We start from the raw sequence: 20,582 nt of genomic DNA, 5'->3' as shown, positions 1-20,582 counted from the left end.
TCTAGTTCTGTTCTAGTTCTGTTCTAGTTCTGTTCTAGTTCTGTTCTAGTTCTGTTCTAGTTCTGTTCTAGTTCTGTTCTAGTTCTGTTCTAGTTCTGTTCTAGTTCTGTTCTAGTTCTGTTCTAGTTCTGTTCTAGTTCTGTTCTAGTTCTGTTCTAGTTCTGTTCTAGTTCTGTTCTAGTTCTGTTCTAGTTCTGTTCTAGTTCTGTTCTAGTTCTGTTCTAGTTCTGTTCTAGTTCTGTTCTAGTTCTGTTCTAGTTCTGTTCTAGTTCTGTTCTAGTTCTGTTCTAGTTCTGGTTCTAGTTCTGTTCTAGTTCTGGTTCTAGTTCTGTTCTTATAGTTTCTGTTCTAGTTCTGTTCTAGTTCGTGTTCTAAGGTTCTGGTTCTAGTCTGTTCTGTTCTAGGTTTCTGTTGCTAGTTCTGTTCTAGTTCTGTTCTAGTTCTAGTTCTGTTCTAGTTCTGTTCTAGTTCTGTTTCTAGTTCTGTTCTAGTTCTGTTCTAGTTCTGTTCTAGTTCTGTTCTAGTTCTGTTTCTAGTTCTGTTCTAGTTCTGTTCTGTTCTGGTCTAGTTCTGTTCTAGTTCTGTTCTAGTTCTGTTCTAGTTCTGTTCTAGTTCTGTTCTAGTTCTGTTCTAGTTCTGTTCTAGTTCTGTTTCTAGTTCTGTTCTAGTCTGTCTAGTTCTGTTCTAGTTTCTGTTCTAGTTCTGTTCTAGTGTTCTGTTTCTAGTTCTGTTCTAGTTCTGTCTAGTTCTGTTCTAGTTCTGTTCTAGTTTCTGTTCTAGTTCTGTTCTAGTTCTGTTCTAGTTCGGTTCTAGGTCTGTTCTAGTTCTGTTCTAGTTCTGTTCTAGTTTCTGTTCTAGTTCTGTTCTAGTTCTGTTCTAGTTCTGTTCTGCTGTTCTAGTTCTGTTCTAGTTCTGTTCTAGTTCTGTTCTGTTCTAGTTCTGTTTCTAGTTCTGTTCTAGTTCTGTTCTAGTTCTGTTCTAGTTCTGTTCTAGTTCTGTTCTAGTTCTGTTCTAGTTCTGTTCCAGTTCTGTTCTAGTTCTAGTTCTGTTCTAGTTCTGTTCTAGTTCTGTTCTAGTTCTGTTCTAGTTCTGTTCTAGTTCTGTTCTAGTTCTGTTCTAGTTCTGTTTCTAGTTCTGTTCTAGTTCTGTTCTGTTCTAGTTCTGTTCTAGTTCTGTTCTAGTTCTGTTCTAGTTCTGTTCTAGTTCTGTTCTAGTTCTGTTCTAGTTCTGTTCTAGTTCTGTTCTTTCTAGTTCTGTTCTTAGTTCGTAGTTCTGTTCTAGTTCTGTTCAGTTCTGTTCTAGTTCTGTTCTAGTTCTGTGTCTAGTTCTGTTCTAGTTCTGTTCTAGTTCTGTTCTAAGTTCTGTTCTAGTCTGTTCTAGTTTGTTCTAGTTTCTGTTCTAGTTCTGTTCTAGTATGTCTAGTTTCTAGTTCTTTTCTAGTTCTGTTCGAGTTCTGTTCTAGTTCTGTTCTAGTTCTGTTCTAGTTCTGTTCTAGTTCTGTTTCTAGTTCTGTTCTAATTCTGTTCTAGTTCTGTTCTAGTTTCTGTTCTAGTGCTGTTCTAGTTCTGCTCTAGTTCTGTTATAGATCTATACACAAATTTTTGGGTTTTGTCCGCAACATTTTGTACATATTTGCTAATTTACAAAAAACAAAGGATATATGGTCAACTTATTTGTGGAGAAAACATTGGAAAAATTAGCTAAAAAAGATCAATATACTTGTGTACATTTATGTTTTAAGTTTATGAACTCGTTGAGGCCAAAAACAACTTCAACTGGTCTTTGCAGTAAAACTTGTTCTATTTATAATTTTCAAACTAATGGAAAAAGTTTTGTGATTTTAAAGAGGTGTTTGCTATGTTATTGTTTAACAAAACTTTTTAGATTTTGTTTAATTTTAATCGTACGCTTCACCTTACTTAACTCACTTAAAGTTATACAATTTTTCATAAATTTGTAAAAAAGGATATATAACGTACTTTTTGGCCTTTAGAGTAAAAAGTTTGAAATTTGCATAAAATGTTTGTCACATCAAAAGGCGGTCCCTTGTGAAGATTTCAAAACAATTCAATAAATTTTGTACATTTATAAACAATTTTAGAAAAAAACTTAAGTTACAATTAGGCAAAAATTGTTCAAAATATTTTGACTCTTACAGAAAACATAAGATTAACCTTTTTATATTTAGAAGTAAAAAAAATCCTATTAACATTTTATTCACCTCAATGCACTTTTTTGTTATAGTTTCAAAGCAATTGTGTTCTTTTTATAAAGTCTAATTAAAAACAAAAAACTTTCAAATATGTTAAGGTTCAAAATTAGTGTATTTATTTACATATTTTATATGTATTTATTTTAAACACCTTAAAAAAGGATATATGAGCAACTTATTTTGTCCGCTTAGTAGTAAGACTTAAATTTGCCTAAAATATGCACCACATCGATATGTTTATTTTTAAACATTTTCAACATATTGAGTGATTTTCGAAGGCAAATTTTAACAATATTATAAAAAAGGATATTAGACAGACATGTTTTGTTATTGCAGCCAACGTCTGTTGACTTTTGAGGCAATTTTCTTAGACTTTAAGTAATGTTGAAAAAAAGGATTATATGACAGACTTTTTTGTTATTGCAGCAAAATTAATCAAATTTGCAGATATGTTGAACACATCAATTTACATTCTTTCTAAGAATATCAACACGATTGGTTTATAACGATATTTGTAAAAAATTCAGTTTAAATTCTGCAAATTTACTTTAGATTATAAATATTTCAATCCCATATAAAACCTGTCAATTTTTGTTCGAAAATAGAATATATGGCAAAATTTATAGAAAATATTATCCGTTTAAACTAATATATATAATTTATTTTAAGGAGTTTATTTTGTTTACCTTTTTCACTATTATTATTATGAATTATTATTATTTCATTATTATTATTATTATTATTATTATTCTTATTATATTATTATTATTTTATGAATTATTAAGACATTTGTAGTCTGCAAGCAAAAAGGGAATCTTTTAACCTTTAATGCCAACAGAGGTCAACTTTACCAATTATTAAAAATTAATTAACATTCTTTGTGAAATTTTAAAATTCATTTGAAAGCCTTAAAGATTTTGTGCACTTGAAGTTGAAAAGTTCGTATTTCTTTAATTAACTTTTGGGTTTGTTTAATGAATTTATACTAGCATAATCTTTACTCCAAAATGATTGAATACATTTAAATACACATACATAAGCATTTTACAGAACATATCTGACTTATTTGTAAAACGTTAATAGCAAACGTAAGAGATTGCATTCGACAGAACTAGAACAAACTAGAACAGAACTAGAACAGAACTAGAACAGAACTAGAACAGAACTAAACAGAACTAGAACAGAACTAGAACAGAACTAGAACAGAACTAGAACAGAACTAGAACAGAACTAGAACAGAACTAGAACAGAACTAGAACAGAACTAGAACAGAACTAGAACAGAACTAGAACAGAATTTGAGCAGAATTTAACAGAAACTAGAACAAACTAGAACAGAACTAGAACAGAACTAGAACAGAACTAGAACAGAACTAGAACAGAACTAGAACAGAACTAGAACAGAACTAGAACAGAACTAGAACAGAACTAGAACAGAACTAGAACTAGAACAGAACTAGAACAGAACTAGAACAGCACTAGAACAGAACTAGAACAGAACTAGAACAGAACTAGAACAGAACTAGAACAGAACTAGAACAGAACTAGAACAGAACTAGAACAGAACTATAGAACAGAACTAGAACAGAACTAGAAACAGAACTAGAACAGAACTAGAACAGAACTAGAAACTAGAACAGAACTAGAACAAACTAGAACAGAACTAGAACAGAACTAGAACAGAACTAAACAGAACTAGAACAGAACTAGAACAAAGAACTAGAAAGAAACTAGACAGAACAGAACAGAACTAGAACAGAACTAGAACACAACTAGAACAGCAACAAAACTAGAACAGAACTAGAACTAGAACAGAACTAGAACAAACTAGAACAGAACTAGAACAGAACTAGAACAGAACTAAAACAGAACTAGAACAGAACTAGAACAGAACTAGAACAGAACTAGAACAGAACTAGAACAGAACTAGAACAGAACTAGAAAGAACTAGAACAGAACTAGAACAGAACTAGAACAGAACTAGAACAGAACTAGAACAGAACTAGAACAGAACTAGAACAGAACTAGAACAGAACTAGAACAGAACTAGAACAGAACTAGAACAGAACTAGAACAGAACTAGAACAGAACTAGAACAGAACTAGAACAGAACTAGAACAGAACTAGAACAGAACTAGAACAGAACTAGAACAGAACTAGAACAGAACTAGAACAGAAAACTAGAACAGAACTAGAACAGAACTAGAACAGAACTAGAACAGAACTAGAACAGAACTAGAACAGAACTAGAACAGAACTAGAACAGAACTAGAACAGAACTAGAACAGAACTAGAACAGAACTAGAACAGAACTAGAACAGAACTAGAAAGAACTAGAACAGAACTAGAACAGAACTAGAACAGAAACTAGAACAGAACTAGAACAGAACTAGAACAGAACTAGAACAGAACTAGAACAGAACTAGAACAAACTAGAACAGAACTAGAACAGAACTAGAACAGAACTAGAACAGAACTAGAACAGAACTAGAACAGAACTAGAACAGAACTAGAACAGAACTAGAACAGAACTAGAACAGAACTAGAACAGAACTAGAACAGAAAGAACTAGAACGAACGAGAACTAGAACAGAACTAGAACAGAACTAGAACAGAACTAGAACAGAACTAAACAGAACTAGAACAGAACTAGAACAGAACTAGAACAGAACTAGAACAGAACTAGAACAGAACTAGAACAGAACTAGAACAGAACTAGAACAGAACTAGAACAGAACTAGAACAGAACTAGAACAGAACTAGAACAGAACTAGAAACAGAACTAGAACAGAACTAGAACAGAACTAGAACAGAACTAGAACAGAACTAGAACAGAACTAGAACAGAACTAGAACAGAACTAGAACAGAACTAGAACAGAACTAGAACAGAACTAAACAGAACTAGAACAGAACTAGAACAGAACTAGAACAGAACTAGAACAGAACTAGAACAGAACTAGAACAGAACTAGAACAGAACTAGAACAGAACTAGAACAGAACTAGAACAGAACTAGAACAGAACTAGAACAGAACTAGAACAGAACTAGAACAGAACTAGAACAGAACTAGAACAGAACTAGAACAGAACTAGAACAGAACTAGAACACAGAACTAGAACAGAACTAGAACAGAACTAGAACAGAACTAGAACAGAACTAGAACAGAAACTAGAACAGAACTAGAACAGAACTAGAACAGAACTAGAACAGAACTAGAAAGAACTAGAACAGAAACTAGAACAGAAACTAGAACAGAACTAGAACAGAACTAGAACAGAAACTAGAACAGAACTAGAACAGGAACTAGAACAGAACTAGAACAGAACTAGAACAGAACTAGAACAGAACTAGAACAGAACTAGAACAGAACTAGAACAGAACTAGAACAGAAACTAGAACAGAACTAGAACAGAACTAGACAGAAACTAGAAACAGAACTAGAAAAGAACTAGAAACAGAACTAGAACAGAACTAGAACAGAACTAGAACAGAACTAGAACAGAACTAGAACAGAACTAGAACAGAACTAGAAAGAACTAGAACAGAACTAGAACAGAACTAGAACAGAAACTAGAAGAACTAGAACAGAACTAGAACAGAACTAGAACAGAACTAGAACAGAACTAGAACAGAACTAGCAACAGAACTAGAACAGAACTAGAACAGAACTAGAACAGAACTAGAAACAGAACTAGAACAGAACTAGAACAGACAGAACAGAACTAGAACAGAACTAGAACAGAACCTAGAACAGAACTAGAAACAGAACTAGAACAGAACTAGAACAGAACTAGAACAGAACTAGAACAGAACTAGAACAGAACTAGAACAGAACTAGAACAGAACTAGAACAGAACTAGAACAGAACTAGAACAGAACTAGAACAGAACTAGAACAGAACTAGAACAGAACTAGAACAGAACTAGAACAGAACTAGAACAGAACTAGAACAGAACTAGAACAGAACTAGAACAGAACTAGAACAGAACTAGAACAGAACTAGAACAGAACTAGAACAGAACTAGAACAGAACTAGAACAGAACTAGAACAGAACTAGAACAGAAACTAGAACAGAACTAGAACAGAACTAAGAACAGAACTAGAACAGAACTAGAACAGAACTAGAACAGAACTAGAACAGAACTAGAACAGAACTAGAACAGAACTAAACAGAACAGAACAGAACTAGAACAGAACTAGAACAGACACTAGAACAGAACTAGAACCAGAACTAGAACAGAACTAGAAACAGAACTAGAAACAGAACTAGAACAGAACTAGAACAGAACTAGAACAGAACTAGAACAGAACTAGAACAGAACTAGAACAGAACTAGAACAGAAACTATAGCAGAACTAGAACAGAACTAGAACAGAGCTAGCACAGAACTAGAAGTGAAATAGAGCTGAACTGCTAGAACTCAATTTCAAAGGGCTTTTAATAATTTGCGTATTTATATTGCTCTTCTATTAAATTTCCCTAGAAGTTCTACTATATTTTATTATTTATAAACCAACAAATATTTTAATATCTTTATATCCTGTTGCCTTTTTTGCAGCTAAAAATACTAACTAAAATAACAAGGTACTATAAAACCAAGAGGAATACTAAATAACTAATAAAAGGTTTAAATCTATCTCTGGACATTGCCAATAATGTTCGGACACGTTTTTCAATAAAACCGGATATGAAAATAAATCAACAAACGTAATATTGCCAAGAAGCTAAAATAACTTCCTTAAGGATACAGGAAAAAACCAACACATAGCAAATTTATATACAAAGCAAGCCTACTGAAAATAACTAAAGAAGAAATATAGAAAATTTTCCAAAAAATAAAAGACAAGAAACGGAAAAAATAATTCTTAATAGAAAATCGGAGAGAGAGAGAGAGAAAAAAACACAAATAAAGCTTGACCATACTAGTGTGACAGGACACAGAACCAAATGTTTCCTTTGCTGTTTGTTCAAACGTAAACATTTTTAATGTGGCAATTGTAGGCTGAACAGGCCACTTAGTCGATATGTTTCCTTTAACATTTATTGAAGTTGGCAACACATTATCACAGCACATTATGTCCGACGATGAAATAGCAACGACATCACTATCATCAGCATCATCGTCAGCTTCAATAACAACATTAACACAACAACATCTGCTGCAGCAACAGCAGTTGAACCAGCAACAACAATATGATGATACTACAACGGATATAATATGGAAGAACTCTTTATTAGAAAACATTACACGCACTAGTCTATTGGGTGTTGGCAGCAGCAGCAGCAGTACTGGTGGTGGAGGAATGTCAGGTGGGGGTGCTGATATTACGACACTTGATGGTTTTGATTCTGATTCAACGTTTACACCACCTTTACAACGACCCGAAACAATTTTCATAATCATACTCTTCTTACTCATATTCATTGTTGGTGTCTTGGGTAATGGCACTTTGGTGATAATATTCTTTCGACATCGTTCCATGCGCAACATTCCAAATACGTAAGTTGCTTTTTTTTCCCCTTTTTTGGCCAAACTCTATTTCTCTTCAACTAACTTAATGTACATTTATTCAATGTCTAGCTATTTTGAGGTTTTATTTTATTTATATAAGAATTCAATTCATTTTTGCTGAATTTGTTGCTTAACAAATTGAAAAAAAAACTTTTTCCATTAGCCAAACTAGGAAATTTTGATAAAATCTTTTCTTACGGAAATGTATAGAATACCCAAATTATGGTTTTGTAATACCAACTACATACTTTTATATGATTATTATTTTAGTAGTTTTGTAAGTTTTTTAATCAACAGCCACAACTAATTATCAAGTGTAATTAACTTGTAAACATTTAAGCCATCAATTGTAGTTTCTAATTACTTGACTTCATATCAAAATGTTGTTTAATAGAAAAAAGGATATATGTACAACTTGTTTGCTAGTTGAGCTAAACTTATCAAATTAGCAGGATATAATAACAACATTATATTGCAACCTTTCTACCGAATAAAGATAAATTACGGGATTTTTTAACGATTTTACAAATATTTGAAAGTTCAAATTAGTTTTGTAAACATACTAATGTTAAACGGAATATTTTTTAGAGAAAAGCTGAACTTTTCCCACAGTGTGGTTCTAGCTTAGTTCTAGTTCAGTTCTAGTTCAGTTTTAGTTCAGTTTTAGTTCAGTTCTAGTTCAGTTCTAGTTCAGTTTTAGTTCAGTTTTAGTTCAGTTCTACTTCAGTTCTAGTTCAGTTCTAGTTCAGTTCTAGTTCAGTTCTAGTTCAGTTCTAGTTCAGTTCTAGTTCAGTTCTAGTTCAGTTCTAGTTCAGTTCTAGTTCAGTTCTAGTTCAGTTCTAGTTCAGTTCTAGTTCAGTTCTAGTTCAGTTCTAGTTCAGTTCTAGTTCAGTTCTAGTTCAGTTCTAGTTCGTTCTAGTTCTAGTTCAGTTCTAGTTCAGTTCTAGTTCAGTTCTAGTTCAGTTCTAGTTCAGTTCTAGTCAGTTCTAGTTCAGTTCTAGTTCAGTTCTAGTTCAGTCTAGTTCAGTTCAGTTCAGTTCAGTTCTAGTTCAGTTTTTTCTTTCTAGTTCAGTTCTAGTTCAGTTCTAGTTCAGTTCTAGTTCAGTTCTAGTTCAGTTCTAGTTCAGTTCTAGTTCAGTTCTAGTTCAGTTCTAGTTCAGTTCTAGTTCAGTTCTAGTTCAGTTCTAGTTCAGTTCTAGTTCAGTTCTAGTTCAGTTCTAGTTCAGTTCTAGTTCAGTTCTAGTTCAGTTCTAGTTCAGTTCTAGTTCAGTTCAGTTCTAGTTCAGTTTCTAGTTCAGTTCTAGTTCAGTTCTAGTCAGTTCTAGTTCAGTTCTAGCTTCAGTTCTTAGTTCAGTTCTAGTTCAGTTCTAGTTCAGTTCTAGTTCAGTTCTAGTTCAGTTCTAGTCGTTCTAGTTCGTTCTAGTTCAGTTCTAGTTCAGTTCTAGTCAGTTCTAGTTCAGTTCTAGTTAGTTTCTAGTTCAGTTCTAGTTTTCAGTTCTTTCAGTTCTAGTTCAGTTCTAGTTCAGTTCTAGTTCAGTTCCTAGTTCAGTTTCTAGTTTCAGTTCTAGTTCAGTTCTAGTTCAGTTCTAGTTCAGTTCTAGTTCAGTTCTAGTTCAGTTCTAGTCAGTTCTAGGTCAGTTCTAGTCAGTTCTAGTTCAGTTCTAGTTCAGTTCTAGTTCAGTTCTAGTTCAGTTCTAGTTCAGTTTCTAGTTCAGTTCTAGTTCAGTTCTAGTTCAGTTCTAGTCAGTTCTAGTTCAGTTCTAGTTCAGTTCTAGTTCATTGTTCTAGTTCAGTTCTAGTTCAGTTCTAGTTCCAGTTCCTAGTTCAGTTCTAGTTCTAGTTCAGTTCTAGTTCAGTTCTAGTTCAGTTCTAGTTCAGTTCTAGTCAGTCTTGTCTAGTTCAGTTCTAGTTCAGTTCTAGTTCAGTTCTCGTTCAGTCTAGTTCAGTAGTTCAGTAGTTCAGTTCTAGTTCAGTTCTAGTTCAGTTCTAGTTCAGTTCTAGTTCAGTTCTAGTCAGTTCTAGTTCAGTTCTAGTTCAGTTCTAGTTCAGTTCTAGTTCAGTTCTAGTTCAGTTCTAGTACAGTTCTAGTTCATTGCATTCCAACGAATCTCCTGCTTTTCTACAAAATAATGTTTTCCAAGAATAGTTGCGAACGTATGAGTATTATTTAATTATAATGGAATTAAATATCACGTATACGTATTTTCATGCAAACTATCTGTTATTTCATCAGCTTTCTCTTTGAAATGACAGTTCTAGTTCAGGAGTGGTTCAGTACTAGTTAATTTTTAGTTCAGTTCTAGTTCAAATGCTTTTTCTATTGAAAAGTTGTGGAAAATGTTATTGTTAATAGATTTTCCTAAAAACGATATATGGCCGGCTCGTTTATGTTTGGTTTTAAATTTAACCAAATTTGTAAATTATATTGAGAGCATTAACTTACATTTACTTTCATTAATTTTATAGATTTTCTAACATCTTTATAGATTTTAATACATTGAAAAATTACCATTTCCTATTTAATTTATTGTTTTTTCCAAATTTCTTCCCCTTACAGTTACATTCTCTCCTTGGCTTTAGCTGATCTCTTAGTTATAATCGTTTGTGTTCCCTTAGCCATTTTAGTGTATACCACTGACAGTTGGACATTTGGCAAAAGTATGTGTCAAGTAACCGAATTTTTCAAAGATGTTTCTATAGGAGTTTCAGTGTTCACACTAACCGCTCTGTCGGGCGAACGTTATTGTGCTATTGTAAATCCTTTAAGAAAATTACAGGTAAATTAAATTGTATTAAAACATAATAAATATATATTATTTAACAGAGAAAAGAGATATATAGTGCTGAGTTGCTATAAATTTTATTTTTATTATATTATTTTTTTTATTATTGCTTCCATAGACAAAACCATTAACGGTTATAACGGCTGCCATGATTTGGCTTTTGAGCATAACATTTGCCACACCTTCACTAGTAATGTCTGATTTACAACATATACTAATCGATGATAAAACTAATCTAACCATAATAATCTGTACACCGTTTGGTAAGCAGCGCAACAATTCTGAAATTTATGCCAGGTGGGTTATATTATTGTTATTGTATAATGGCATGTTTTAGGTCTTAATCGAATTGGTTTAGTAATGAGACTAAGAGTAATTTATAGACATATTAAAATTAACACCATTTCCAAAAAGATACTTCACACAGAAGAAATGCTTGACAAAATATGAGAACAAGTTTTTCAGAGCAACTTTTCCTACAGAAAAGTTGCCTGAATCAGAGCAAATATGTTTGTATCAGAGCAATTTTAAAAGTTGTCTGTAATAGAGCAACATTTTCTATAGAAAAGTTGTCTGTAACAGAGCAACTTTTTCTTTAGAAAAGTCGTCTGTAACAGAGCAACTGTTTCTATAGAAAAGTTGTCTGTAACAGAGCAATTTTATCTAGAGAAAAGTTGTCTGTAATAGAGCAACATTTTTTATAGAAAAGTTGTCTGTAACAGAGCAACTTTTTGTATAGAAAAGTTGTCTGTAACAGAGCAACTTTTTCTATAGAAAAGTTGCCTGTAACAGAGCAACTTTTTCTATAGAAAAGTTGTCTGTAACAGAGCAACTTTTTCTACAGAAAAGTTGTCTGTAACAGAGCAACTTTTTTTATAGAAAAGTTATCTGTAACAGAGCAACTTTTTCTATAGAAAGGTATCTGTAACAGAGCAACTTTTTCTATAGAAAAGGTATCTGTAACAGAGCTACTTTTTCTTGGAAATAAGAAAAGTTAGTCTATAACAGAGCAACTTTTTCTACAAGTGGTCTATAACAGAGCAACTTTTTCTACAGAAAAGTTTCTGTATCAGAGCAAACTGTTTCTATAGAAAAGTTGTCTGTAACAGAGCAACTTTTTCTATAGAAAGAGGTATCTGTAACAGAGCAACTTTTTCTATGGAAAAGGTATCTGTAACAGAGCTACTTTTTCTATGGAAAAGTTATCTGTAACAGAGCAACTTTTTCTACAGAAAAGTTGTCTATAACAGAGCAACTTTTTCTACAGAAAAGTTGTCCGTAACAGAGCAACTTTTTCTATAGAAATGTTGTCTGTAACAGAGAAAACTTTTTTCTATAGAAAAGTTGTCTGTAACAGAGCAAACTTTTTCTATAGAAAAGTTGTCTGTAACAGAGCAACTTTTTCTATAGAAAAGTTGTCTGTAACAGAGCAACTTTTTCTATAGAAAAGTTGTCTGTAACAGAGCACTTTTTGTATAGAAAAGTTGTCTGTAACAGAGCAACTTTTCTATAGAAAAGTTGCCTGTAACAGAGCAACTTTTTTCTATAGAAAAGTTGTCTGTAACAGAGCAACTTTTTCTATAGAAAAGTTGTCTGTAACAGAGCAAACTTTTTCTATAGAAAAGTTGACTGCAACAGAGCAACTTTTCTATAGAAAAGTTGTCTGTAATAGAGCAACTTTTTATATAGAAAAGTTGTCTGTAACAGAGCAACTTTTTCTATAGAAAAGTTGTCTGTAACAGAGCAACTTTTTCTATAGAAAAGTTGTCTGTAACAGAGCAACTTTTTCTATAGAAAAGTTGTCTGTAACAGAGCAACTTTTTCTATAGAAAAGTTGTCTGTAACAGAGCAACTTTTTCTATAGAAAAGTTGTCTGTAACGGAGCAAACTTTTTCTATAGAAAAGTTGTCCATAACAGAGCAACTTTTTCTTAGAAAAGTTGTTACGACAAAATCGACCTTTTACTTTGGAAATGTTGTAGTTTTTCCTAATTTGAATTAAACACGAAAATAACAATATTTTTTTGCAAATATTACATTTGTTGCTAATATTTATCTATTTTTCTTTTTTCCATTTCCATTTATATCCTTGCTGTCGTTTTATGTCGTTTTTTGCTCTATTCCTACACCCAGATATGTAGTGGTAACCAAGGCATTTGTGTACTATTTGTTGCCACTATTTATAATTGCAGTTTTATATCTGATGATGGCCCAACGTTTACATGTCAGCGCACGTGATATGCCCGGTGAAACGTTAAGTATGCAGAGTCGTTCCCAAGTACGAGCAAGACGTTATGTAGCTCGTATGGTAGTGGCATTTGTAGTGGGTAAGTATTGGGAAAAAAACTCCCTGCTTGTTGACGTAATTTTTCTTTTTGCTGCTTTAGTTACCATTTTAAACGTATTACATTTTACTTGCGTTTCCTGTCGTGTTTTGTGAACAATGCGAAAGACAGTTAGACACACACAATTAGTGCAACTTATGTGGCATTGTGTTCTTTTATGCAATAGCTACTTTTTTTAGTTTTAAAGATTATTTTTTCTTTTTAGTGTTTAATTTAAAGATAAGCATCAGCTGCGTGTGAAACTTATAGATTGATTGACACTTGAATGATTTGTTAAGATAAATAGACAATTGAGCATCTAAAAATACTAGTGTTTAGGTAGCAGCAAGTCTATTTTTCATTTCCATATAAAATCATTTGTTGTTGTAAATTGCTGTGAAATTGTTTAGGCAATGAAGTGTAATTCCCCATAAATTTAATTTGATTTCAATAAAATATCTTTATTTTATTCTTCTATTTTCAGTGTTTTTTGTTTGTTTCTTTCCCTATCATTTGTTTGAATTGTGGTTTCATTTGAATCCCACAGCACGCGAAGATTTTGATGAGTTTTGGCATACAATACGTATTATTGGATTTTGTACTTAGTAAGTATTAAAATATATTTATATATACTTATAAAATGATTTTAAATGCAAATGTATAAGAAGTTATGGAAATTTATTAATTTATGGAAAAAGGATATATGACGTACTTTTATATGTGTGGTTTAATTATAAGCAAATTTATACAATTTATAGACAATATTACTCTACAACCTTTCTGTCAATTTCACACAATTCTAAGGACTTTTAAATATTCCACATCAATTTATTTGAAAAAAATGTATAAATACCAATTATTAAGTATACGGATATATGGGCAAAACAGAACTAGAACGGAACTAGTACAGAACTAGAACAGAACTAGAACAGAACTAGAACAGAACTAGAACAGAACTAGAACAGAACTAGAACAGAACTAGAACAGAACTAGAACACAACTAGAACAGAACTAGAACAGAACTAGAACAGAACTAGAACAGAACTAGAACAGAACTAGAACAGAACTAGAACAGAACTAGAACAGAACTAGAACAGAACTAGAACAGAACTAGAACAGAACTAGAACAGAACTAGAACAGAACTAGAACAGAACTAGAACAGAACTAGAACAGAACTAGAACAGAACTAGAACAGAACTAGAACAGAACTAGAACAGAACTAGAACAGAACTAGAACAGAACTAGAACAGAACTAGAACAGAACTAGAACAGAACTAGAACAGAACTAGAACAGAACTAGAACAGAACTAGAACAGAACTAGAACAGAACTAGAACAGAACTAGAACAGAACTAGAACAGAACAGAACTAGAACAGAACTAGAACAGAACTAGAACAGAACTAGAACAGAACTAGAACAGAACTAGAACAGAACTAGAACAGAACTAGAACAGAACTAGAACAGAACTAGAACAGAAACTAGAACAGAACTAGAACAGAACTAGAACAGAACTAGAACAGAACTAGAACAGAACTAGAACAGAACTAGAACAGAACTAGAACAGAACTAGAACAGAACTAGAACAGAACTAGAACAGAACTAGAACAGAACTAGAACAGAACTAGAACAGAACTAGAACAGAACTAGAACAGAACTAGAACAGAACTAGAACAGAACTAGAACAGAACTAGAACAGAACTAGAACAGAACTACAGAACTAGAACAGAACTAGAACAGGAAACTAGAACAGAACTAGACGAAACTAGAACAGAACTTAGAACTAGAACTAGAACAGAACTAGAACAGATAACTAGAACTAGAACTAGAACTTAGAACAGAACTAGAACAGAACTTAGAACAGAACTTCGAACAGAACTAGAACAGGAACTTAGAACAGCACTAGAAACTAGACAACTAGAACAGAACTAGAACAGAACTAGAAAGAACTAGAACAGACACTAGAACAGAACTTAGAAACATAGAAACTAGACAGAAAACACGAACTAGAACAGAACTAGAATAGAAACTACACCAAGAACTAGAATAGAACTACACCAGAACTACACCCAGAACTAGACGCAGAACTAGAACAGCACTAGAACAGAAACTCGAACAGGAACTAGCACAGAACTAGAACAGAACTAGAACAGAACTAGAGCAGAACTAGAACAGAACTAGAACAGAACTAGAACAGAACTAGAACAGAACTAGAACAGAACTAGAACAGAACTAGAACAGAACTAGAACAGAACTAGAACAGAACTAGAACAGAACTAGAACAGAACTAGAACAGAACTAGAACAGAACTAGAACAGAACTAGAACAGAACTAGAACAGAACTAGAACAGAACTAGAACTAGAACAGAAGTAGAACAGAACTAGAACAGAACTAGGACAAAACTAAATCTCAACAAGAACTTTTTCATAACTAAAACTATTCTATAGAAAAGCTGCTTTTAATTATGACCAATTTTTAATTCTACAAACAATGATTTCGAATGTATTGTCATTTCCAATTTTCCTATTAATTTAAATTCCAATTTAATTAATAAAATTTGTGGTTTAACTTAATGCTCTTTGTTGAGGTGATAATTGATTTTTATTTCCTCTTTCTCTTTTTACAATTCCCCCCCAACAAACAATTTCTATGCAAAAATTTTAGTTTTCTCAATTCATGCGTAAATCCTGTGGCATTGTATTGTGTATCGGGAGCATTTCGTGCACATTTCAATCAATATCTCTGCTGTTTTTGTGTCAAAAGACAAACACGTCTAAGGCAACACTCAACTGCCACGGGAATGATGGACACCAGCATTGTCAACATGTCAATGAGGAGTACAACCAATTATAATCGTGCTTCTGTACACTTGAATAATGCACATTGTACAGGTGGTGGCGGTGGTGGTGGTGTCGGAGGGGGAGGAAGTTTCAATAGCAACAACAATACAAATGGTTTGGGACGTTTAAGTGCTTATAATCATCATTCGCATCGACGTCAATCCACTATGCAACATCAGCACAATGGCAACAGCAATAGTGGTGTAGGAGTTAAAGTGAGTGGAGGAGTGGATAATGGTCGTTTAACTGCAGCCACTGCTGTAGCTCAAAGTGGTGTTATACTTAATGATAAGAGGTGAGGTACAATGACTGTGGTCTTAAAGGCCGATACTATATTGTAAAATTAAATTAAAAAAAAATATGCTCTTACACTTACAAACGACAAACACTTACACAGACTCAGAAAAAAAGATTTCTTCTATACATTTCCAAACATATTTACACAATATTTGTGTTAGTGTAATGTTGTCCTTTTTATTGTAAATTGTAATCATATGTAAAGGGGAGTTTTATGGCTAAAGGAAAATTTCCTTATGTCATACTCCTTTGTTCCTTAAAGTATTAAATATTTTTTATAATAAAATTAAAGAAAAAACAGAATTTAGTTTAATAAAATGTGTGATAAATGTTAAAAAATGTGGCACATGTTAAAAAATAAATTTAATTTTATTAAAACTATCTGAAACTATTAAAACTATAGAAAAGTTTTTAAACAGAAGTGAAACTATCAGTGTATATATGTTTATTAAATAAGAAATCTTAGCTTTAGGACTGAAATTATTTTATTAAATTATAAATTTCTTTTAAAATAAAACACTTACACACATACAGAATTAGTTTCTCAACTACTTGGTTGTAAAAAGTTTTATGTTTTCCTCAAAAAAAAAAAAAAAAAAACAAAGTACAAATTTAAATTTCAATTAAATTTATTTGCCTTTAAAGGATTCTACCCCAAAACTCAAACATATTTAAGGCAAAAATTATGCCACTTAAAGTATAATAAACTTTTTTTTATTAAATCAAAAATAACTTTTTGTTTAACTTCCAAATATATTTACTGGTTGTTTGAATTACTTTTGTATATAATTTATATGTATATGTTGTTGTATATAACGTATTTTTATGTATTTATTGTATAGAATTAAATTTAAATCCAATTTGTAAAAAAATAAACCAATAAATAAATAATTCATTACCAAAAAAAAAAGTTGAAAAATGAAACGAATGAAATGTGTATGACGCTGCTTATGAGTGGAAAATAATAAATTAAAAAAAAAAATAAACTATAAAAAATTTTATGTTTTTTACTACCACACAAATCTTTCAACAGTAAAAAAATTAATTTCCTTTTGATGAAAAAATTTGACCAGAAGTAAGACTACTCTATAGACTACAATATAGACTACACTATAGAGAAGATTTTAGTCTAGGTTATAGAGTCTAGTCTATAGTATAGTGTATATTCCAGTCTTTAGTCTAGAATAATCTACAGTCGACAATAAAGTATATAATCTCCATAGTGTAGTCTATAGTCTAGTCTATAGTGTAGTCTATAGTCTAGTCTATAGTCTAGTCTATAGTCTAGTCTACAGTCAAGTCTATAGTCCAGTCTATAGTCTAGTCCATAGTCTAGTCTATAGTCTAGTCTATAGTCTAGTCTATAGTCTAGTCTATAGTCTAGTCTATAGTCTAGTCTGTAGTCTAGTCTATAGTCTAGTCTATAGTCTAGTCTGTAGTCTAGTCTATAGTCTAGTCTATAATCTAGTCTATAGTCTAGTCTATAGTCTAGTCTATAGTCTAGTCAATAGTCTAGTCTATAGTCTAGTCAATAGTCTAGTCTATAGTCTAGTCTGTAGTCTAGTCTATAGTCTAGTCTATAGTCTAGTCTATAGTCTAGTCTATAGTCTAGTCTATAGTCTAGTCTATAGTCTAGTCTACAGTCTAGTCTATAGTCTAGTCTATAGTCTAGTCTATAGTCTAGTCTATAGTCTAGTCTATAGTCTAGTCAATAGTCTAGTCTATAGTCTAGTCTGTAGTCTAGTCTATAGTCTAGTCTATAGTCTAGTCTATAGTCTAGTCTATAGTCTAGTCTATAGTCTAGTCTATAGTCTAGTCTATAGTCTAGTCTGTAGTCTAGTCTATAGTCTAGTCTATAGTCTAGTCTATAGTCTAGTCTATAGTCTAGTCTATAGTCTAGTCAATAGTCTAGTATATAGTCTAGTCTGTAGTCTAGTCTATAGTCTAGTCTATAGTCTAGTCTATAGTCTAGTCTATAGTCTAGTCTATAGTCTAGTCTATAGTCTAGTCTACAGTCTAGTCTATAGTCCAGTCTATAGTCTAGTCCATAGTCTAGTCTATAGTCTAGTCTATAGTCTAGTCTATAGTCTAGTCTATAGTCTAGTCTATAGTCTAGTCTGTAGTCTAGTCTATAGTCTAGTCTATAGTCTAGTCTATAGTCTAGTCTAGTCTAGTCTATAGTCTAGTCTATAGTCTAGTCTATAGTCTAGTCTATAGTCTAGTCTATAGTCTAGTCATAGTCTAGTCTATAGTCTAGTCTGTAGTCCTAGTCTATAGTCTAGTCTATAGTCTAGTCTATAGTCTAGTCTATAGTCTAGTCTATAGTCTAGTCTATAGTCTAGTCTATAGTCTAGTCTATAGTCTAGTCTATAGTCTAGTCTATAGTCTAGTCTATAGTCTAGTCTATAGTCTAGTCTATAGTCTAGTCTATAGTCTAGTCTATAGTCTAGTCTATAGTCTAGTCTTATAGTCTAGTCTATAGTCTAGTTATAGTCTAGTCTATAGTCTAGTCTATAGTCTAGTTATAGTCTAGTCTATAGTTAGTCTATAGTCTAGTCTATAGTCTAGTCTATAGTCTAGTCTAGTCTATAGTCTAGTCTATAGTCTAGTCTATAGTCTAGTCTATAGTCTAGTCTATAGTCCTAGTCTATAGTCTAGTCTATAGTCTAGTCTATAGTCTAGTCTATAGTCTAGTCTATAGTCTAGTCTATAGTCTAGTCTATAGTCTAGTCTATAGTCTAGTCTATAGTCTAGTCTATAGTCTAGTCTATAGTCTAGTCTATAGTCTAGTCCTATAGTCTTAGTCTATAGTCTAGTCTATAGTCTAGTCTATAGTCTAGTCTATTAGTCTAGTCTATAGTCTAGTCTATAGTCTAGTCTATAGTCTAGTCTATAGTCTAGTCTATAGTCTAGTCTATAGTCTAGTCTATAGTCTAGTCTATAGTCTAGTCTATAGTCTAGTCTATAGTCTAGTCTATAGCTAGTCTATAGTCTAGTCTATAGTCTAGTCTATAGTCTAGTCTATAGTCTAGTCTATAGTCTAGTCTATAGTCTAGTCTATAGTCTAGTCTATAGTCTAGTCAGTCTAGTCTATAGTCTAGTCTATAGTCTAGTCTATAGTCTAGTTAGTTAGTTAGTTAGTTAGTAGTTAGTTAGTTAGTTAGTTAGTTAGTTAGTTAGTTAGTAGTTAGTTAGTTAGTTAGTAGTTAGTTAGTAGTTAGTTAGTTAATTAGTTAGTTAGTTAGTAGTTAGTTAGTTAGTTAGTTAGTAGTTAGGTAGTTAGTTAGTTAGTTAGTTAGTTAGTTAGTTAGTTAGTAGTTAGTTAGTAGTTAGTTAGTTAGTTAGTTAGTTAGTTAGTAGTTAGTTAGTTAGTTAGTTAGTTAGTTAGTTAGTTAGTTAGTTAGTTAGTTAGTAGTCTTAGTTAGTTAGTTAGTTAGTTAGTTAGTTAGTAGTTAGTTAGTAGTTAGTTAGTTAGTTAGTTAGTTAGTAGTTAGTTAGTTAGTTAGTTAGTTAGTTAGTTAGTTAGTTAGTTAGTTAGTTAGTTAGTAGTTAGTTAGTTAGTTAGTTAGTTAGTTAGTTAGTTAGTTAGTTAGTTAGTTAGTTAGTTCGTTAGTAGTTAGTTAGTTAGTTAGTTAGTAGTTCGTTTAGTTTAGTTAGTTAGTTAGTTAGTTAGTTCGTTAGTTAGTTAGTTAGTTAGTTAGTTAGTTAGTAGTTAGTAGTTAGTTAGTTAGTTAGTTAGTTAGTTAGTTAGTTAGTTAGTTAGTTAGTTAGTTAGTTAGTTAGTTAGTTAGTTAGTTAGTTAGTTAGTTGAGTTAGTTAGTTAGTTAGTTAGTTAGGTTAGTTAGTTAGTAGTTAGTTAGTTAGTTAGTTAGTTAGTTAGTAGTTAGTTAGTAGTGTTAGTTAGTTAGTTCGTTAGTTAGTTAGTTAGTAGTTAGTTAGTTAGTTAGTTAGTTAGTTAGTTAGTTAGTTAGTAGTTAGTTAGTTAGTTAGTTAGTTAGTTAGTTAGTTAGTTAGTTAGTTAGTTAGTTAGTTAGTTAGTTTAGTTAGTTAGTTAGTTAGTTAGTTAGTTAGTAGTTAGTTAGTTAGTTAGTTAGTTAGTTAGTTAGTTAGTTAGTTAGTTAGTTAGTAGTTAGTTAGTTAGTTAGTTAGTTAGTAGTAGTTAGTTAGTTAGTAGTAGTTAGTAGTTAGTTAGTTAGTTAGTTAGTTAGTTAGTTAGTTAGTTAGTTAGTTAGTTAGTTAGTTAGTAGTTAGTAGTTAGTTAGTTGTTAGTTAGTTGTAGTTAGTAGTTAGTTAGTTAGTTAGTTAGTTAGTTAGTTAGTTAGTTAGTTAGTAGTTAGTTAGTTAGTTAGTAGTTAGTTAGTTAGTTACGCTAAAATTATTTATATATTTTAAACAAATCACATCATGTTCATACGTGCATAATGTAAGTATATCTATGCTATAATCAGGTTTGTATGTAAATTCTATATAATTATAATTTTAAAAAAATCTGTAAATCAAAATAATAATATATTTTTAATAACGGTAATTAAAACTATTTTCTATGGATTCCAATGTCTGCACAAAGAGCACCCACCGTCAATTAAACAAAATACTAAACATGAGAATTCTAACA

General features: G+C 31.8%; 1 protein-coding gene across 1 annotated transcript; it reads left to right on the top strand.

The window, feature by feature from the left end:
• Window positions 1-6,785: 6,785 nt before the first annotated feature.
• LOC119613803 (neuropeptide CCHamide-2 receptor) lies at window positions 6,786-16,304 on the top strand. The gene is made up of 6 exons (XM_037969861.1): window positions 6,786-7,713; window positions 10,283-10,502; window positions 10,627-10,805; window positions 12,641-12,834; window positions 13,316-13,436; window positions 15,495-16,304. Exons 1-6 carry the CDS (start codon window positions 7,238-7,240, stop codon window positions 15,967-15,969), a joined length of 1,665 nt encoding a protein of 554 aa, XP_037825789.1. The 5' UTR covers window positions 6,786-7,237; the 3' UTR covers window positions 15,970-16,304.
• The last annotated feature ends 4,278 nt before the right edge of the window (window positions 16,305-20,582 follow it).

This window comes from Lucilia sericata, unplaced genomic scaffold, assembly GCF_015586225.1.
Source record: "Lucilia sericata isolate MDLA Ls3-8-SP2 unplaced genomic scaffold, ASM1558622v1 Contig002320F_arrow, whole genome shotgun sequence".
Lineage (NCBI taxonomy): Eukaryota > Metazoa > Arthropoda > Insecta > Diptera > Calliphoridae > Lucilia > Lucilia sericata.
This window is presented reverse-complemented; position numbering and strand designations above follow the sequence as displayed.

Excerpts from the sequence above, each read along its gene's own strand:
- LOC119613803 (XM_037969861.1), top strand. The coding sequence starts at position 7,238 with ATGTTTCCTTTAACATTTATTGAAGTTGGCAACACATTATCACAGCAC. Across the intron at positions 7,714-10,282 it reads ATGCGCAACATTCCAAATAC|TTACATTCTCTCCTTGGCTT; the intron begins GTAAGTTGCTTT and ends TTCCCCTTACAG. Across the intron at positions 10,503-10,626 it reads ATCCTTTAAGAAAATTACAG|ACAAAACCATTAACGGTTAT; the intron begins GTAAATTAAATT and ends TTGCTTCCATAG.